The sequence below is a fragment of the Physella acuta genome, unplaced genomic scaffold (assembly GCF_028476545.2).
Source record: "Physella acuta isolate Inbredline_101_S28 unplaced genomic scaffold, ASM2847654v3 ptg002472l, whole genome shotgun sequence".
NCBI lineage: Eukaryota > Metazoa > Mollusca > Gastropoda > Physidae > Physella > Physella acuta.
In genome coordinates this window covers 5,001-26,905 of record NW_026733948.1, presented here as the reverse complement: position 1 = coordinate 26,905, position 21,905 = coordinate 5,001, and the positions used below count along the sequence as shown (strand labels likewise).

At 34.6% G+C, this 21,905-nt stretch overlaps 1 protein-coding gene across 1 annotated transcript in view; it reads left to right on the top strand.

Annotated features, from left to right (window-relative positions):
- The first annotated feature begins 6,333 nt into the window (after positions 1-6,333).
- LOC131933361 (uncharacterized) overlaps positions 6,334-21,905 on the top strand; it is a 19,686-nt gene continuing 4,114 nt past the window's right edge. The window contains exons 1-13 of the mRNA XM_059290135.1: positions 6,334-6,403; positions 7,837-8,042; positions 11,059-11,151; positions 12,008-12,152; positions 12,281-12,507; positions 14,085-14,162; positions 14,882-15,033; positions 15,130-15,170; positions 16,485-16,596; positions 16,989-17,162; positions 17,926-18,064; positions 19,840-19,947; positions 20,713-20,764. Coding sequence (XP_059146118.1) covers positions 6,334-6,403; positions 7,837-8,042; positions 11,059-11,151; positions 12,008-12,152; positions 12,281-12,507; positions 14,085-14,162; positions 14,882-15,033; positions 15,130-15,170; positions 16,485-16,596; positions 16,989-17,162; positions 17,926-18,064; positions 19,840-19,947; positions 20,713-20,764 — 1,597 coding nt within the window. The remainder of the gene's footprint in view (positions 6,404-7,836; positions 8,043-11,058; positions 11,152-12,007; positions 12,153-12,280; positions 12,508-14,084; positions 14,163-14,881; positions 15,034-15,129; positions 15,171-16,484; positions 16,597-16,988; positions 17,163-17,925; positions 18,065-19,839; positions 19,948-20,712; positions 20,765-21,905) is intronic.

The window sequence follows — 21,905 nt, the reverse complement described above, 5'->3', positions numbered from 1 at the left end:
TCAGGGTTTGTTTATAAGCTCACTAAAGAAAACCTTATGGATATTTTTTTTCAAATAAATAAAACATACATGTGCGTATGAGCCAATAAAGTATATAGAAGAAAAACCAATTAAAATTTGTTATGTCTGAAAGTAAATAAATACATATATTTATTTGGTTGTGGGCACATAAAATGTATAAGTAAACCAAACTTTAAATTTCTAATTTTGATGATATATAAATAAATTCCTTCTTTCATAGACCTTCAAGTTCGTACAGGGAACTTTAGGTTAGGTTAGGTTTGCCTGTCGTCCCTCCTGGGACATAGGCCGCTGACAAGAGCTTTCCAGACGTCTCTGTCCTGGGCTAGTCTCTCCAACTGTCCCCAGGTGTATCCAATCTTCTTGGTGTCTTCTTCATGGTCACGTCTCCAGGTCTTTCTTGGTCTGCCTCTCCTCCTCAATTCCTGTGGATTCCTGGTGAGGGCCTGTCTCAGTTTTTTTCCATACTTTTTTCTCCGGGGGGGGGGGGGGGCACTTTAAATTTTCAGGGGGGGGGGGGGGCGGTAGACTTTCTTCGGGGGGCGGACACTGTTAAAAGTAAATATTTTCTATATAAATTTTATTTCGTTCGGGGGGTGGGGGGCGTTAGACTTTTTTCAGAGCCCCCCCCCCCCCCGAAAAGATGCTTGGAAGAAACTTTGGCCTGTCTTGTTGTGCTGGATACAGGCTTCCTGAGTGTGTGGCCAATCCATTTCCATTTTCTCTGTAGGATCTCTACTTCAACTGGCAGTTGATTTGTCCGTTGCCATAAAAGGGAACTTTAATTACCTATATAAACGTTTCGCTGTTCGTGTTTTTTTCCAGATTGTTTTCTTGGAGACAATAACTTCATCGTCAACAGCCTACCATGCCATCAGGCAGTACACAAAGATAAAGCTCTATGTTATAATTCTGATGTCGCTTCCAACTGCTGTGCCTCGTGCAATCAAGTCAAGACCAGTATACAAGGTACTATCAGTGGCGTCGCTAGGTCAGGGGTCACCCGGTGCGACAACTCATGGTGTTTCCCTTCCCCCTTCTTTTTTTCTCTGTGTAAATTTTGCAGTTGGTGTCACCCACCTCTCACAATAAAAGCGTTAGTATTCATTTTAATACTAATACAACTAGGGTAGCATTGTTTTCTATATAGTTTGCATGTTTACGTCATGGTGTCACCCAGCCCTCCCTTGTCGGGATCGTCATTATGTAGGCTACTTAAAATACATTTTTTTCTCTAATTAATCATTCATCGAACTGGGGAAAAAACATGTATTTTACATATATTGCGATATTTTTGTCTTGGTGTCACCCCCCCCAAATGGTGTCACCCGCTGGGGTCCACACCTCCGCCCCCACCTCGCGACGCCTCTGGGTACTATCAAGATCGGTTTACTATAGAGTTTATACTGTGTCAGCATTATCATAATGTGGATCTCCAATGTGTAATATATTATCCATTTGTGCAAAACAAATATTCGAAAGCTAACGCTATTCGTAGTTCACTACCAATAACCCTATGAAGGTTTTTCGAACTCTGGCCAATCAGAGCGAGGCGATTTCTTTGATTCTTAAATTCTTTTTACTACGAAATAGGTATATAATGTAGAACTAATGTTTTTAGATTTCATCTTATCGCTAACTATGAACCCTAACATTAACCATAATGCCTAACCATAACCCTAACCCCACCCAAATCCCTAACCTAAGTGCCTAACCCTTTCCTAATGTCTAACCCTAATCCCTAACCATAGTGCATAACCCTACCCTAATGCCTAACCCTAATCCCTAACCCTAGTGCCTAACCCTAATCCCTAGCCCCAGAGGCGTCGCAAGGGGTGGGGGTGCGAACTCTGGTGTTTCTTTAAGACTTTTTTCACGCGGGAAGGGGGGGGGGTTGACACGGGTATGAAGATGTATTTTTCTATAATTTCGTTTAAGGTTAGGGTTTGGGGTAAAAAAAAAACAAAATGGTAAAATTATATAGATACCCATATCTTTTCGCACAGGATGTAGCTATGGAGACAGGGCAGCCAACTGTTACTATGACAACCGCCTATGCAGCTCAGACGCCGACTTCGCTTTCCAATGCTGCGCTACCTGTTGTGTGGACGTAGCGTCCATCGATGGCCAGACCTGCAAGTCCAGGGTCTATAACAGACAGGTGTGTAACAACTCGACCGTGGCACGGTCCTGTTGTCTCACCTGTACCAAGGTGGCTCAAGGTAATCTCAGCGTAACAGGAAAATATCATGTGTTGGTACTTGTATGATCATGTACACGGGCTTGAAAATAGGTCTACATTAGTGCTAGTTTTTAGTACAGTAGTTAGGGTTAGTGTCATGCAGTGGCGTAGCGAGGTCGGGTGTCACCCGGTGCGGCACTTAATGGTGTCACCCCCCCCCAAAGGCATACAGACCCTTCCCAGGGACAAACTTTCAAATTTTCGATTTGCACCCTCCCCCCCCCCCCTCAAGTTTTCGATTTGCACCCCCCACACAAGTTTTTCTCTATATATTTTGCTATTTTTTGCCTTGGTGTCACCCCGCTAAATGGTGTCACCCGGTGCGCTCCGCACCCCCCGCCCCCCCCCCCCTCGTTACGCCCCTGGCTCTAGTAAAATGGTTTTAATAACATTAGTAACATTTTGAGTTGGGCCAGCACTTAAATAAAAATAAGAATTGTTATACGGATTTGTTTTTGGGTCTGGATTAGTATTAACATCAGGGCTAACATTATAAATATGATTGAGTTTACAATAGGGATTATTAAAATTAGAATCATGATGAGCCTTTGCAATTGAAAGTTTGAATAAGATGAGTTAAACGTAAAGTCTAGACAAGTTATTAGTTAAGGACATAAGTAAGTATACACGCAATAAGTCTTTCGTGCAGTCATACAAGTATCAAAACAAATTATTTTTCTAATTAGTTTAAGTGTATTCATTCCCCCAAATCATCGCGATTGCGTTTTTGTTTTGTGCTGTGGAGAAAATAAAACGGATTTCGTTTTCGCTACCGTTGCGAATTTTGTTCATTTGTTGATGTGGGAGAATGTTTCCACCATTTACTGGCAACGATGGTGGTACTGCTTCAAGGGCACCAAGTTTCTATGTGTAAGAATTAAGATAACAGAACCAGACAACAGGAATCTGACAAACATCGATTTCGTTGGCACTGACCGTGATCAATGTACACAATCGTAAGTCAATAACGCTCTGAGGGGTCCTCCATAAATGACGTCACGATTTTTTTCCTCCACCCCCTCTCCTCCGTCACACGTCGTCACAAAAAGCCAGACCCGCCCCCTAAAATAATGTCACACCTCAGCGTTCAACCCCCCCCCCCCTATTACAATATATAAAACAGTGTTCTAAAACGCGAAATAACGGCTAAACACTTGTTTTATAGCAATTCTTTTTATAATGCAAAGAGTGACGTCACACCATCTGAACTTCCCCCCTACTCCCCTTCATCACACACCGTCACAAAACTACGGACCCCCCTCCCCCATACTAGTGTGACGTCATTTATGGACGACCCCTGAGGTAAGAAATTATTGTTTTTTAAGTTCAGTTTATTAAACTTAGTAGATTTAAAGCGCGTTTAATATTTTTACTATATTTAAAAGTAAGTATGAATAACAATATTTGCTAAACATCTGCTTTTATCTTTGATGTCCTTAAGTTAGGTATAAATTATTAACTGAGTATGGGACGGTGTGGTCGCATGTGTAGTGTTCAAAACTGCTAACCAGAAATCTCGAGTTGGAAAACGGCTCGAGTTCTTTGCAAATTCCTGAGTCCACCCAGCTCTAACGAGTACTTGGCTTACATTAGGGAAAGTAAAGGCGGCTGGGTATAGTGCTGACCCCACTATCTCTTCATATGTAATGGTAGTGGATGTCTGTTTAACTCGTAACTTAAACAGATGATCTTATTATGCACCAGTAATTTTCCATTACCTTAACTTATACTTTAAAACATAAACAATGTATCTTTAATTAAAAATATTTAGGAGTTTTTTTTTTAGACAACCACAAAGAGAGAGAGAGAACATATTGATAGGTAAGTAATATTTAGCTTTAGCTTGGTTTAAGAATGTATCAGGAAAGATTAAACTAAACTACTCCATTAGGAGTAGGTAAATGTGAAGTTACCAGATGACTTTACTAAGAAAACAAATTGAATGTTATGCATTATTAACACGTATATTATAAATATGAACACATATATATTTATATATATATATATATATATATATATATATATATATATATATATATATACATAATGCATGTATTAATGTAAAACATGTAGCGATGGTTCTTGTTTGCTTTTACACAACCAACTATATGTGGTAGAAAACTTTCTCATTAATTGTATTTATAGTAGAAGCTATGGGAGTGACTTAAAGTTACTAGGGGAAGTGTAACTCGTTTAACATTTGAAGTTTAATTACCAAACATATATGTGTAGGCCTGTGTTTAAGTGTGCCAAGTGTGTCAAGTGTGTGCACGTGTGTATGGGTCAATAGATCATTAGAAAGAATGCACCCCCCACACACACACAAACGCACACACACACAGACTAAACCCTATTAAACTACATGCCATATTTCTCTAGCGTGCGATGTTATATTAAAAGCTCAGCAACTCTACATCCGACTGGCTGCTGAGTCCGTTTTCTTAAGTTAAGTTAATACTGCCCAGTGGCGCCCTGGTATCAAAATATGTTCTTCTTCTTTTTAATCTTGTTAGTGCCCAAGACACATGGAACAGATGAAGTGGAGTTCATCTGATTCATAGACCCCGACATATGAATTGCCTATGACTATATTTTGTAGAAATTAAAGTACTGAGAAAATAGACACCACTATCAACCTAGCGCCCGTTGTATCCTTCCTCAACGGGCCATTTTTCTCGTTAAGAATATTAGAGAAAGTTAGGGGAGATCACTTCTGTTTTTATTTAATTTTTTTTTCAGTTTTCATTTATCAATCCCTTAACATCATATTTCTAAATATGTAAAAACAACATATATGTTATTTACGAAGGCATTGTGTTTTTCAGTAGCTCAAAAGCATTATAAGATATTAATTTTATTACCCTCCCTAAAGTAAACAATGGCCTATCAGAGCTTTCCGTCTCCCTACAAAATACAGTCTATGATTAGTACTCTAGACATTGATGGAGTAAGGCGTCGTGCCGTTAAAAATCATTGCGTTAATCATTAATTTTATAACGAGATACTATGGATCTTGCAACGGGCAAAAACAGCCAGCTGAAGTAGAGATCCTCCAGAGAAGAGGGAAATAGATTGGCCATAAACTCAGGAAGCCTGTATCCAGCATAACAAGACAGGCCCTCACCTGGAATCCAAAGGGAAAAAAAGAGGCAGACAAATGTAGTAACGGAGACGTTATCTGGAAGAAGACACCAAGACGATTGGATACATCTGGGGAAAGGTGGAGATACTAGCCCAGGACAGAGACGCCCAGGAGGAACGAAAGGCAAACCTAAGTTAATCTCACAAGAGAGTATTGCCATTTGTAGATCAATATCTTCAACTAATTCGACTCTATCCGGCACTATTCCAGAATATGGATGTGCTCTGTCAAACGCCATTCCAGAGAGAATACAACCAAGTAGGTCTTATAAACATAAAGGGGAGGCTGAGCAGGGTCAGAACAACGTCCGTTATGAGATCCTTAAAAACAGAAATAAGTAACTCTACATACTCGTCAGAAAAATATATATAATACAAATATACTATGATCATGAAGACAGGGTACCACATGTACAAAATGATAATTTTACCATTACTTTAGCTTACTAATGGTGTCAAGATATGTTGTTAACAGTTAATAACCTTATATGTAGGCCTATCTCATACGGACCATCTCCAGCCCGGTTAATTCGAATTAAGGCAAAAGGAGGAAGTTAAATGTAAATAATTTTCTTAAGTTGATTGTTAGCATGTGATATCATTGTTTGCGTCTCACAGCTCAAAATGTCAAAAAAGCTGATGCAAAGATTTATCTCTGTCGTTCAAGTTGTCTTGTTGAATAAACAAGATATAATCTATCCCTCTTAGCCTACGAATATAACAATCAAGATCTTTGTGCGAACATTTTCAAAGCCAGACGTATGACATCAAGCGCGTTTTAAATAGACATTTCGTGACAGATAAGAAGAGAAAAAAAACGGGATCTACGAAACTACATCAAGATACCATCGGGTTGGATTTGAAGTAGTTTGAGTGAAACATGCATAAATAGTGTGGTGGAACATGCTCTAACCCAAACCCACGCCAAAATGCTGACTTTCATTGTAACCTGGGTCATTGCTCACATTTTCCTATTACGATTTAGCTCTGGCATAACAGGTACATATGATTTTAATATATATAAATAAAAATAAAAATAAAAATATAAACATATATATATATATATATATATATATATATATATATATATATATATATATATATATATATATATATATATATATATATATATTAAATTTATATATTATTACTAGCGTGCCCGTCCCCGCGCATTGCCACGTGGCTAGAAGAAAGTCTGACGAAACATTTTAAGAGTGTTTCATCAATGCTATATTCTTAGACTCGTGATCTCGTTTTCTAAATCTGGGTTATTTTGTTGTAAACAATGCCTGCGCTATATTTCTTGGATTAAATGTGTCGTGGCGAAGGATCGCCTACACTACCCCCCGAAAGCCTTGAATCTGCGTTAATCACTCTCCAAAAATGAGGTAGAACACACATCAGCGTCTGCACATGTGTCGCGGGGGATTGCGCTTTGCTAGAGTACCGCAGGGGTGCCGTGTACGTCCACTTGCTCGGTTTAATCATCGAATATTGTGTGCCACCGTGTCAATATATTAGGGTGCTGCTTAAAACGAAAGTAGGCGCCATAGTGCTCACTGGATAGTCCAGTGCGTCAAATCGCATCATACCGGGACACCCACTGGACACGCCAGTTTCAATTTAGGGATCGAGTTTAGCAACCCATTTTATCAATACTCTATTGAACTCTTTGACACGGACGTCGGCACCATAGAGCTTATGGGTGAGCCTGTGGCGCAAAATCGCCTCATACCAGGGCGTCAGAGGACGCGCCTGATTCAATATAGGCAGCGATTATTGCTGCCCGTTGTGTCTTTAATGTATGTAGCCTTTTTTAAAAGACGAACGTAGGATCCATAGTGCTCACAGGGGAGCCCGGGGTGGTTCGGGTCACGTAAATCTCCGTGGCGCCGGCGGCATGGCCTGTTGTAGTTACGCATAATATAAAACTACCCCTTACCGGCTATGCAGGACGTCCAGTTAACGGATACTAAGTGTTAAAATAGCCGCTTGAAACACTTGGCGCCAATCAGCAGATGGATGAAAATAGCAGCCTCCCGGGCGCCACCCATAAGAATTTATTTTCCGCAAAACCTTCTCGAAAATATACTCATCATGTCCCCAAAATTTCATGGCACTCAGATGATCAGTGTCAATAGGCATCCGACTTGCTTTTATTTTTATATACTGAACATTAATAAGAATCAAATCGCTCCTTGCCGTAGCGCCACTCTGCAAATTTGAAATTTTTTTTTCTCGCCGAAAGCTCCCTATGAGTGTTTTAGACTACTTTCCAAAGTTTCATAACGATCGGATGAAAGGTGTCGAAATGCATTAAAGACAAACATACATTGTTTTTATTTGTATAGATATGAGTCTATTTTTTTTAAAATTTACGTTTTGATATTTGTTGTGGTATTTTGAAATATATTTGGTCTCTGTTACCTCAGTGCGATTAAACTACACTACCAGTGATGTGTTGAATCAACAACTACCCGACTATGTTAACATAACGTTGGTCATCACCGACAACACAACGGCACAGCTTTGCATGCACCGCAAGCCTTACATCCGTCTGGACACGCCCATCTATACACTGTCAACTGACAAAGATGGACGCCCGATTCCCTCTAGAGAGTTTGTCGTTATTTCTGAGGTGAGTCTATTGTTAAACTTTAACTGAAAGCTGACGGGGATAAGCTCATTACAAAATAACGACATTCCTTTTTTTTTCGTCATGTTGGGTTTCTTGCACTTTTGGATACTTTGTCATATTTGGCCTATGATCTAATTTCAGTTGTTCCAGTTGATCTCTATCAAACTAAAATGTTAAAATTAATATTAGGCCCCTTTAAGTTTAAATAATACAGGTACCTCTAAGAAACGACATTAACATTAAGTTTACAATAGTGCGAATGATTATTATAGTTTAAATAAGGTCAATTTTGAAAAAAAAGAATTTTCATTTTTGTGAACTTATAAAAAACCTGTTTCAGTATTTTTTCATAATAACAGAAACTTCTTTTATTTTAGATATTAGCTTTACTAAGGTATTAATTAGTACAATAATAGCATGAGGGAGATTTTTCAAACATCTTGTCTTTAAGCAAATATCTGCTGTTTACAGTTTTTTACTTTCTCGTACATACAAAGTATAGAGAAAGTCTTGTAATCGTGCAAAAAAAAAAATCAAGATTTTTGGAAATCTCGAAGTTTTACACCTAACTGATACGGGAAAACATAATAAAGCAATCTTGTCCGTATGTCTGTGTGTATGTCTGTGTGTCTGTGTATCTGTGTATATGTAAACAAGATAACTTGAGTACCATTACCGCTAGGTTGATGAATTTTTTTTACACAGCCCTCACCTAATTAAACAGTTATAGCTCATATGTTTTTCTAACCAGATTTATTTATGTATTATACATCAAAATGAACAGAAAAGAAATTTCTATAGTAGTAAATGAAGATAACTGTGAGTTATGTTAAAGAATGTAGTTTTTTTACATGTTAAATGACTTGTTAAAGAAATGATCACTAGCGGTGTCGAGCCGTACCTTGCGGCTTGCGGGCAACGGTGAATCTGGCCCAAGCCGCATCTCGCGGCTCATGGGACGGATTGAGTTAAAATGGATTAAAATTCATGTCTATATCCCAAGTTCCTATCCCCTGTTTTTTTTATATAAGAATATTCGAGAAAGTTTAGGGGAGATCACTCCCGGTTTATTTGTTGCAGTGAATAAGTACTCACTTTTGGCTGAATTACACAACTTATTGAACTCAATATAGGAAGTGCTAAAATTAAATAGTTAGAAATATGTTACAAACTGCAGTGTATATTTCTACAAGTTTTTACTTTCTCGTATATACGAAGTATAGAGAAAGTCTTGTAATCGTGCAAAAAAAAGTCGAGATTTTGGCAAATCTCGACGTTTTACACCTCACTGATACGGAAAAACACAGTTTTGCATTCTCGTCCGTATGTCTGTGTGTATGTGTGTATGTGTGTGTCTGTGTGTGTATGTGTGTGTGTGTGTCTGTAAACACGATGACTTGAGTACTGTTACAGCTAGGTTGATGAAATTTCATATATAAGTGTTTTATCAAAATCGTAGATCCGTATCAACTTTTGAGCGATTTCCGATAACCGGAAGTGGTACTTTTTACTTTAAATTTTTCAAAAGCCTATAACTTGAGTACTATTTCAGATAGATAAGTGAAATTTCACATGTAGGTAAAAGATCTAATTCTCTACCTTCTGTCAAATGTTTAGTAATTTTCTTTGAACGGAAAAACTAATTTACGCTATTTCCAATTTCTCAAAAACTAATCTAAATTTATAAAGTACTAATAATATTCCGCACTATTATGCACATTTTATTTGGCGTTCACTGGTGTGCAATTCTTTTTTCTACGAGATTTTATTCTATTTTAAAAAGTTTAAGTATTTAAAATGGATTAAAATTCATGTCTATATCCCGAGTTTCCATCCCCTGTTTTTTATATAAGAATATTCTAGAAAGTTTAGGGGAGATCACTCCCGGTTTATTAGATTAGTTTTCAAAGTCTGACTATTATCAGCTTAACTCACTATAGTAATGTTAATTGTATTATTATAAACAGTTGTTTTGTATTGGGGGAGGTTCTAGAAATGTAATAAAACATTTTGGGATCAAGATGCGTCTACTATTTTAAACTATTTTTAGTTATATGCACAATCTTTTAAATATTAATTTTTGTTTAAAGATTGTTATAAAGTTAAAATCCCCTAATTGAATGTATAGAATAATATAGCATTATGAAACAAATGTCTTGAAAAAAAAGTATTGTCAAATTTATTTATTTTTTAATTTCTGATGCGACATCAAGTTTCAGGGATTAAAAATTTCAGTTTTGGGATTGAATTTTCTGAATATGATTCACTTAAAAAATGAGTGGCACCCCTAAAAATGTCTGCTTTCTTGTGGTTTAATTATATTAAATTTGGCAAGTTTATGTTCAACGGTTATGCGAATTGAAATTTATATGAAAAATAGCAGGGAATTTATACTTGAAATAGAAGGGAATTTCTTGGAAAAGCAGGTAATTTTCTGGTAAAAAAATTGTGGGAACCCTGTAAACACCATTGTGCACCTATTGAACGTGATGACGCGTGTCTAATAGCGCGGAATAGTTTGATGAGACAGCCTACTTATTTGGACACAACTTTAATTAATCATAAAAAATTAATCAGGCAACCAATTAAGTCAAATGTAATGCCATGTTGCATTTTATTCATGTCTTGACAAATGTATCAACTACGAACCGCATCTGTGAGTTAGAAGTGTCTAAAATTTCGCTCGGGCGTTTCGATCTAGACAGAATGACTGACGACTGACGAGGAAGTGAGTTAAATAAGAGCTTGTAAAAATATTTGTAATTTAGAAAAACTATCCAATACAGTAACCTAGGAGTTTCTCTGTATTTTTAAATGATGGCACATGATTATATATTTAAAGAAAATACTGTAGATTCTTTTTTATTTAAAAGACTGTTACTAAAAAGGTTTTTTTAAAATAATGTATTAATAAAATAAACATAGTATTTAAATGTATTACCATCAACTCTCTTTACCCATCTATAAATAACTCAACGCCATACCAATACCACATCTAACATAGCATGTTTCACAGGATATCGGCTACTACCAGGATGTGCAAGGCAACGCAGCCCTACAGATTGAAAGAATAGACGACCTTTGGGAAAACAAAACTCGACTTTCACTGGTAACGTATAATTCAACACCTAAGTTGAAAAATTTCTTCACAACTTGCGTACCCGTCTGTTAAAAAAAAATTCAATTATAGACACGTATAACTGTAAATATACTTTAAATCAAACTCTTATCTCAAGGTACCACTATATATATATATATATATATATATATATATATATAGTGTAAAGTGACTGAAAAGTGAACTAGTGTGACATCGACCAATCTTTGAAAATTTATAATTTTTTTTACAAGGTAGTAATTTGTATGCACTATTCGACACAAGTTATTTTCTACGAGATTCTATTATACATATTAGTATTTAAAAATTGATTTAAAATGATGTATATATGCGGAGTTGCCATCATCCGTAGAGTTATATAATAGTGTTCGAGAAAGTTTATGGGAGATCACTCCCGCTTTAGTTTAAGTATAACAGAATCATACAGGAAAATGAAATAATCACACGATAAAATAAAGACAACATAAGTACTATTTCAGTTAGGTAGACACAATTTTATACAAAGATATAAAAACGTTTTCTCTGGATTCTTAAAATATTTCGTGATTTCTGATGACCGGAAATAATTTTTTAACATTTTTAAGATAAAACGGTACTCAAGTTATCGTTATTTTTGATAACAGAGAGGGGTTATAGTACCTATTCCAGTTTTCAGAAGTCACTCAAACATTGAAATTAATTCAAGTGTAAGATCTTGTACTTAGTTGTGATTTTCTTCTACATGAAATAATATTGAAAAAGAGTAACGTATCATTTCTGGAAGTCGCTTCTATTTTAGTTATATAAGCAAGCCTAGACGTATTTTATTTAATTTTTTTTCCGTTTTAAATTGTTTGTAAAATTTCAGAGAGGTACTTTGACTCACGACGGTGTTGTGTACACATTGTCGCCTTTTGCGCGTGTTGAGCGAGATGTGACTTCACAGTTTGAACATTTCGACCTTCAGGAGCAAAAAACTCATCCTCTTAACGGATTTAACTATATGTTTCCGAGTAAGTCGGATAACTGTACACCATCTTAATTAATCTTTACTACTGAATTATTTAAATATCATATTGTTTTGTTATTTTAAACACAAAGGCTAACATTATAAACATGGTTATATCTTTTTTTTTTTAAGCTGAAGAAGACAACAATATACCTGAAGACATTGATTTTGTGCGGCAGAAATTAATTCCTCCTTTTGAACATCCTCGCCAAAAACGCCAGTCCACACCAGACTACTACATCGACGTTGTTGCTGTAGTAGACTTTGGCTGCTGGAAGATCTTCCTGACTAGAGCAGCGGGTGTGAGGGACAACGCCATAAGAGACATACAGAAATATTTTGCTCTTGTTTTTAATGGGGTAAGAACCTGTAAAGTCATCTTTACATATTTTATACACCAGTTGGGTATTGAAGTTGATTCAGAAGAATTATAGGTGTGTTCGAAGTTGTAAGCTAGAAAAGTGATCTAGATTGTGTTACAATTTTAAATACATTATTTTCTTATACGTCTTACTTACGATTTGCCACAATCCTAAACATACTTTGATAACTAAATAAAAACTAATGAACAGTTAATTATTTAAAAAAAAACGTTGCTTTTGATCCTCGTTCAGTCCGTACAACAACACACACGTCAACAAAGCCGGACACAACACTATTTTTAATGTACATACATATAAACCTCTCATACACTTCCCATCAGAACACATATTTTCTATTCCTTTTTTAATTATGCAACCGGAAAAGTGTTTATACTTGGGACAAGGACGCATTTAACAATGACCTCGCTTAATGTTTTCACTAGGGAAAGAGCACGAAACTAATGACGTCATCTTCCGAGGTTAGAATAAAATAAAAAAATGAACTATTTCATTCAAATATGATTTAGAGCTACGTACGCTATGAAAACTATACAGTACAATTTTCTCGACCTATACTTATAAAATTTACTTTATTTAAATTCTAGATCTCTAGATCTAGATCTAGAATCTCTAGATCTAGACTACATAATCTACGCACAAAACTAGACGTAGACGCTAAGACCTAGATCTAGATCTAGATTTAAACTCTATCTACTCTAGAATCTATTCCAATAATAATTTCTATATTAAACTATTTCAGGCCTTAATTATTTTATAGAAATCTTTGGTTGTTTACCTATGTAATTGGTTAATTTGGGATAAAATTATGTTTTATAAGGTACCTAAATAGCTGAGACGATAGTGTACTTAATACCACGCAGGTGGTGCGGAATTGAGACACACTAAGTCAAACAATTTTTTTTTATATGTGAATCTTCCGATTTTAGACTATAAAGAAAAGAAGTACTTCATTCAAATTTGATTTAGATCTAGATCTATAGATCTACTCATCAAGACGTACGCTATGAAATATATACAATTTTATCGGTCAAACTAATACACATTACTTAAAAACAACATAATGACCATTGAATAGCCAGATTTTTAACGGAATCATTTAAGTCACTTAATCAGTGTGTTTCTATTTTATGTTTTTTAGCTTATTAGTTATTTCTTTGCTTTGTCACTAATATCGTTCAGCGTGCAATTAAGCACATTGCGTTTTGACCAATAACTATTTCATAGTTTATTTTTTCACAAATAAGTACAACATTTTAAAATATATAGGCCTATAATTCACGTAAAACGGGTACCGATGGCTAGTTATTAATATTTTAATTAGGCCTGTATTTTAAGTACTAATACATTTTCTAAATAGTTTAAAAATTAGATATTCTTGCATTATCATCGAAAACGAACGTATTTGGACAGTTTGAAAGAAACACTCTGTATTGAAAATGAGGAAAAATTGAACCGCAAGATTTGACACATCCAACAAACATGAAAACAGCAAATAAACAAACATTCGTTCAAAAAAAAAAAGATAAAAGTTTATAAAAATTGTGTATTTCCAGGTCGATAACTTATACCAAGGCATAAATTCAACATCATTCAGGCTTAACGTTCGCCTCAACAAGATCATCCTCTGTGAGGTAAAATAACGGAAGGCGTCATGAAATACTAACATTTAAACAGCTCCCTTTGTATATGTAATTTAAATAAATCTTTAATTTTTACATTTAGGAGTGGTTATTTAGGAATAATATATAGCTTAAAAATAGAATAGAGCGGGAGTGATTTCTGGTTAATTACATTTTTTAAATAGAATAGATTCGCATGGAAAAAGTAATTTGCGCACGAAACGAATATAAAGAATGTGTGTAACCTATAATAGAGCGAAAAAATTTAAGAATATTAAGGAAACAGATCATTTTTTTAAAGTTTATTGAGCAGCTAATTCAGCCAAATATTATGTCACAATCCAGCTTCATCGATTCTTGACCTATTGAAATGTTTTGAATAAATCGGTATGGTGGAATTGTTTTTTTTTTTCAGAAATCGTAAATAGCGTAAAGTGATATTTCCGTTCACTGAAAATAAAGGACAAAATTTGCTTTCATAGCCTAACAATTTTTTTTAAACACACATTAAATATTTATTTCAATGGATTATTTAAACAATGCTCATAAATAACCAGAAGATTGCTTGAAATAAGGATGACAAACGTATTCAGATTAGATCTTGGCCATGTTAACTGTTAGTCTGATAATAGTAATTCAGAATTGAGTATAATTATTCACATAATTAACATCGTTTTTAATTTTAATGAGTTGATGTTGTAGGAAATATAACTATATTTTTCCACATCCAGAGTTCCGAAGCCTCTCCATTCTCCAATAATGCCACAACCCTCGCCGAAAACTATGTGGATGGTTCTACTGCTTTAAACATTTTGGCCGAGTTTGTTAAATCAAATAATGACACTATTTTCTCACAGTATGACCACGTCATGTGCTTCATAGGGTAATAATTTAATAAAGTATGAATTTTAATGCGTTTCAAACAACTAAGCACAACATTAGTGACTGGCAATTTTTTTTTGTTGGTATTCTCCCATAGATACAACTTAACAAACGCAGACCGCAGTGTAGATATCTTAGGTAAGTCGCAGTTTATTGAAAAACTTTGTTTAAGGAAAGTATGCTAATAGTGAAGGAACAAAAAACAACAATACTGACAATTTGTTTTGATGATGATAAATGTGTTAGAAAATGTACATGGTCTAACAAGGGTAAATCTAGTTAAAGCTAAAGTCAATGTGCTATATTAATTTAAAAGTTATTTGTTAATCAATTTAGATACGCGATGATATAGTTTTAATTAGCTTGATTTCATATTCTCATATTATCTAAATGGTATACAAATAACACTAACTGCAACTTACATATTGATGAACATCACTTATATATATATATATATATATATATATATATATATATATATATATATACGCCATTAGTAATACGCCATTAGTAAATATAAATTGCATCCAATTTCGCCACTTAATCTCAATTTCTAATTGAATCGTCAAAAAAATACTAATTGCATCATTTGCAAAGCGGCGAAATTATACAGAAGGATTTCCTCGCGTTACAAATTTATTTTTATAAACTGTGACTTTTTTTTTTGAGTTGCCCTCCGAAACTTTATTTTTTACGGAAATATTTTCATTATTTCGAGAAATATAGGCTTTGTAATTTTTTTTTATTCAATATATATATATATATATATATATATATATATATATATATATATATATATATATATATATATATATATATATATATATATATATATATATATATATATATATATATATATATATATATATATATATATATATATATATATATATATATATATATATATATATATATATATATATATATATATATATATATATATATATATATAGTGACTACGACAAATTATCTTAGATAAAATACTCTAGACAAAATATCTCAAGGTAAAATATGTTTATCATTTGGGTCTGCGACATAGAAGATGGAAAAGTATATGAAGTGTTATTTGTATCCTATTTGGCTATTAAAATTAGCGTAATATACTGTTGAAGTCGTTTTAAAGATTGTAAGTTTTCTAAAGAGACAGCATTAGGTCACGAATGTAGCCATATTACTTGCTTTTACAAAAACTTTAACATAACAAAAATGCACAAAATTATATTTTAAAAGGTACATTTAAAATTAAACAGTCGAATTTTGGCACCTCTAAATGGCCAGGGCTTTGCCTCAATTGGCGGGGATAGTTTAGACGTCTGATATTGTTTTATTTAATAAACTGAAATATTGGTTTTATCTTTATGTCTATTGTTGTTTTCTGGCTTTATTTTTAATGTATTATTTAAATATTTGACGCAACTGCAACGTAAAACCTAACTAAAACTATTTCTTAAGGTCGAGCTTATACTGGAACTACATGTGAAAAGAATGGAAAAAGCACATCCGTTGTTGTGGAAATGGGATGTTATACTTCGATCCGTACAGCAGCACGCGAACTTGGACACAGGTAAAAGCTTACCAGGTGTATTTAGAATACATTAGAGACAATGTGGTTGAACAGCAAATCTTACGACTTCTAATCCAAGAGTCCAGAGTTCTAATTTTCGAATCTGTAGGACGTCACTGAGTCCATCAAGCTCCGATACCTGGTTCATGTTATGGAAACACAGACGGGTGGCTTAGTGTTGAGAAGACGCTCTGTCCATTCAGATTACAGAGACTGTCCACCCAGTGGCGTAGCCAGGTCAGGTGTCACCTGGTGCGGCACTTAATGGTGTCACCCCCCCCCCCAGAGGCAAATTTTCGATTTGCACCCCCCTCAAGTTTTTCTCTATATATTTTGCCGATTTTATCAAGTTGTCTAAACAAAATAATGAAAACTGTTTTTGTGTCTACAAGCTTATCAGCCATGAGAGATGGGAAAGATAATATGTGTCGCGGAAGTGATCGCTATATCATGGGAGCATCAAGCAACTACAATGTGACTCCCGAGACGGAGCTTAATCCGTGGAAATTTTCAAATTGCAGCATTAGTTATTTCAACACATACATAAACACCCTCTTACAAACAAAGTAATTTTTTTTTTAATTTTGTTATCATAGTTCGTAAAAAACATTTCATAACAATTAGATAACGTATCTAGTGTGCAATTAGATAACGTATCTAGTGTGCAATTAGATAACGTATCTAATGTAAAGTTTTCAAGTTATTTGTTTAGAAAAATGATTCAATCATTCTATACAAAACAAAGTATTTCCCGAAAAAAAAAACAATCAGTAATTTTTACTTTTAATGTAGGTCATATCATATTTGTCAATTGTTATACTGATATTAATTTATATTATATTATATTATATATATACATAATTTGGCTACTGTTCGCAATAACTAAAACTGTTCCAAGAAATAATCCCCCCTTTTATTCTAAGTTGTAATAAAAAATAAATTAAGCATTAATTCATTTATCGAAATGCCTATAATTTTTTGTTAAAGTATAATTAAGATGGAAACGCTACTGTTGATTTTTACCAATTACATGGTATATGGCATTTGGACCAAAACGTTTGGTATACATTTTAATTATTAGTAAAATAATATACGAGTGAGCGGCAAAAAAATATTTATTTATTTTATTTTATATTTTCGAACTGTTTACGGTTTAAAAGCAGGTTAGCTCCACCTACCCCCCCCCCCCCACCTCCACACATAAAGACAGTGCTTAACAAACTTTAATACTTAGTAATTATCCTCCATCTAAAATAAAATTATATATTTTATTTTGAGTGTTGACTTCTAAAGAATAATTGCAAATTTTTGTTTTGTTTTGTATCGTAGAAGAGGTCAGCAGTGTTTGACAACATTACTGGATAAAGATCCACAGATTCCAGACGTGTCTGGTCAGATATTGGGTCAACTCTATCCCCCTTCAGAGCAATGTGTCTTGCTCAGGGGCAACGGTTCATATGATTGTAGAGTAAGCCCTTATCATATCAAGCAGTTTATTTTTTAGGAATAAAAATTAACACAATAGATTACTTCTTTCTTCTCGTGTGTTTATAATATTTTGTGTAGGAAGAGATTCCCACCAACACAATTAAGTATTACGTGTCAACTTATTATGCGCCATAAAGGCCGTTATTCCGAATTCTTCTTGCTTTTCTTTTTCGATTTGCTTCCATAGTCTTAATCCAACCTAGAACACACTGCAATGCAGCGGTTGTTTATAGATTACCACATATTACAAAACGTTTGGTTGAGAACGGTTATGGGCAGTTATTTAAAATACTCTATAGGGGCTACATTCTACATCATTGTCATTGATTAACTGCTCGTCTTTTTTTTTTTATAAAATAAAAACATAATAATATAGTACGTACAAAAAATATTTGAAGTTTGTCTTCAGTAGAGAATGGCGTGGTTGGTCGGATGGGAGAGTATGCGACAACAACCAGAACTTATACTGTACGGATCAGTAGCGTAGCCAGGATCGTCTCATGGGGGGGGGGGGGTGTTCAAATTTTTACCCGGGGACAAACTTTCGAATTGCACCCCACCCCTCCCTCAAACTTTCGATTTCCATCACCCCCCTCAAATTTTCGATTTGCAGCCCCCCCCCCTCAAACTTTCGATTTGCAACCCCCCCTCTCAAACTTTCGATTTACACCCCCCCCCCCCCTCATACTTTATATATATACCGATGGGTCTATGGGGGGGTTATGACCCCCCTAACCCCCCGCCCTGTATTAATTCAGATAAAATATAAGTAGACAATGCTTATTACATGGTGCACAATTCCAATAATATGAATGCGTTAACTATTAAGGTTGCAAAGAAATAACCCGTTTAGTGTACTTTACAGGTAATTTATCATTGCATACATCGTCCCTAACAAACAACAAAACAACACAAAAGCTACATTAGTTTTAATTAACTTAATTAAGTTCATTATTTAAAATAAACAAAAACTAATGCAGAAATAAATTGTTCCCCTTAAATAAAATAACAACTCAAGCTCAAATTAAAATATGTTTCCTGAACATAGTTATGTTTGCAACTTTAATTTAAACATCAGTTTAACAAGGCCAAAATTTAAGCCTTTAACTAAATGTAATGTTTTGATTCTAAATCTATATCCAAATATAAATCATAGCCGTTGTTTTGGTCTGTCACAACTGTTTTTTAATCATCTTCCTCCATTCCTCTCAGTGTTAAACTCATCTGATTACGTCTTCCCATCAATTCTTCTGTCTGCTTTTTATGGGTGCACGTTTATTCAAAGCTTTTCAAAATGTGTAGTTTATTTAACCCCATTTATTAAAATAAAATCGTTTTAAAAATTGTAAAAATAGGTGAATCATTAGGGTAAGACAGAAGGGTTTTAAAAAGCATACGCACGTTCATATATATATATATATATATATATATATATATATATATATATATATATATATATATATATATATATATATATATATATATATGTATATATATTTCTTACCCCGAAAACCTGCAAAGCAATAACGCCTCTTCATTTTTAGTTTTCTGTAAGATCTACAGTCGGGTTGGGTTATTGTTAACGTCGGGAACATTGTTACTTTAAGATCCTGAGTTAAGTTTGTAATTAGTGTTACTGTAATATCTAGATTCACAGATTAAACAAGTTTAAATAGCACTATTGAATATGAAGCACAATTGAATCCGTTATTATAAAAATAATGAAAAATAATTTTAAAAATTATATTTTTACAGAGTCGAAAAGCCCGTGAATACTGCAGGGGAATGTACTGTTACAACCCTGTCGATAAGTCGTGTCATCTTTCTTATGCTTTTGAAGGTACAACGTGCGGCAGTGGAATGGTACGTTCTTGTTTTACTTCAACTTTTGAAAGGGTCCATTTTTGTAAATTAAAATAGTTGGATATTCATTAAAATTGGTGTTTGATTTTATTACTAACTCTTCCAGATTCTTCTGTAAATTAAAAATTACATTTAAAATTAAATATAAATATATGTATACAATACCATAACTGTAACTGTGCATAAAATAAAAATATACGTTTAAAAAAAAAATATCCAGCCAGTGGCGTAGCTATGGGAATAAGGATGGCGCGGCTACTCCGGGCGTCGACCCTAAGTTGTTAAAGATGTAGACAAACTGAAAAGCTCATTTTAAATTTGAAATATTAAATTATTCATAGTTGAAGTTCAGAAAGTAAACTGCTAAATGGCTTTACACACTGATTTAACTGTTTTCTACACCAATTGTGTTGCAACACAAAAAAAAAAAAACTTTTACAGTACAGAGACTGGTAAAAAGTGCCGCAAAACATTCCAATTGAAGGAGGCGTGAGTGTGGGGGGGGGGGTACTTTTAAACCGACTTGAATAAGTATAGTTATAATTGGGCGGGAGCGAATTGATAGTTCGATCCAAGGCTCCGGAATGGGTTCCTAGACAACTGTTTCCAGCAAGTAGCATGACAAATTTTGTGTATATGACACTTAAAGTTTATATTTGTATGCTAAATGTCATGACTAATTTCATATATAAATCTATGACTCGACGTGTGTATAGGAAGGTGTATTGTATTTGAATTTAACATGTGTATTTATTCGTTAAAAAGCTGTGTAAGAGAGGCAACTGTGTGACGGACGGAGCTGCACCAATTGTTGATGGTATGTCAAAACATTACCTCCCTTTAACACATGTATGTTAAATATATTTGCGACTGAAAATGTCTATTCTTTGCGTTTGAATTATATCACTGTGTATCATCACAAAAGTATGACAATTTAATTACGCAAACACTACAACATAAGTTTTAAATATTCTCCATACACACACACAAATACTAAGTATCAGGGTCCATTATAAAACGGACGCACAAAACACAATATACTGTTAGTCGAATATATGAATATATACATCACTCTCTCTCTCTCTCTCTCTCTCTCTCTCTCTTTCTCTCTCTCTCTCTCTGTATATATATATATATATATATATATATATATATATATATATATATATATATATATATATATATATATATATATATATATATATAAACAATGTATGTTTGTCTGTCTGTCTTTATGAATTTCTACTCCTTTCATCGAATCGCCTTGGAAACTTGGGAAATTGAAAATACTTCGGGGGAGATTTTTGCAGGAGATTTTTTTTACAAATTCGCAAGGGAAGCGCCCCGCCAGGGCGCGATTTGATTCTTCTCTATATGAGGTATATAAAAATAAAAGTCGGTTTTGACACCGCACATATGATCGCCATTGTTTGGGAAGTTATTTAGAAAACTCCAGAGGCGGTTTCTGCAAAAAATATTTTTAAAAAAATTCGCAAGGTTTTGGCGCCCAGAGATCCAGAGCGGCTATCTAAGCACTAGGTATCCTTTAATCGGGCGTCATACATAACGAGTGGCGAGTTAAAATTTCAACAGGCGCAGCCACCGGCTCCCCGTCTTTTGCATTCCCCTGTCAACGTTATGGCGCCTAAGTTCGTTTTAAGGACCATCATACAATATTGACAAGGAAACCAAGCCAGGGGCCGTACGCGGCGCCTCTACGGTAGTGTAATCAGGGGCTCATGAGAACGCTCCTCTACGGACCCGACACTTGGGCGGTGAGTGAATAACATTGATATTTCGGTGAGTGCTTAACGTACACTCAAGGCTTTAGTATAGCATGCCCAGTGGCGTGCTGGATGGTAGTGTAGTTAAAACCGTGACGCGATCCAAGCGTAGGCATTGTTTACATTTAAATAACTTTGTTTCTAAACAAGGTCACGCGTCTAAGAATATAGGAT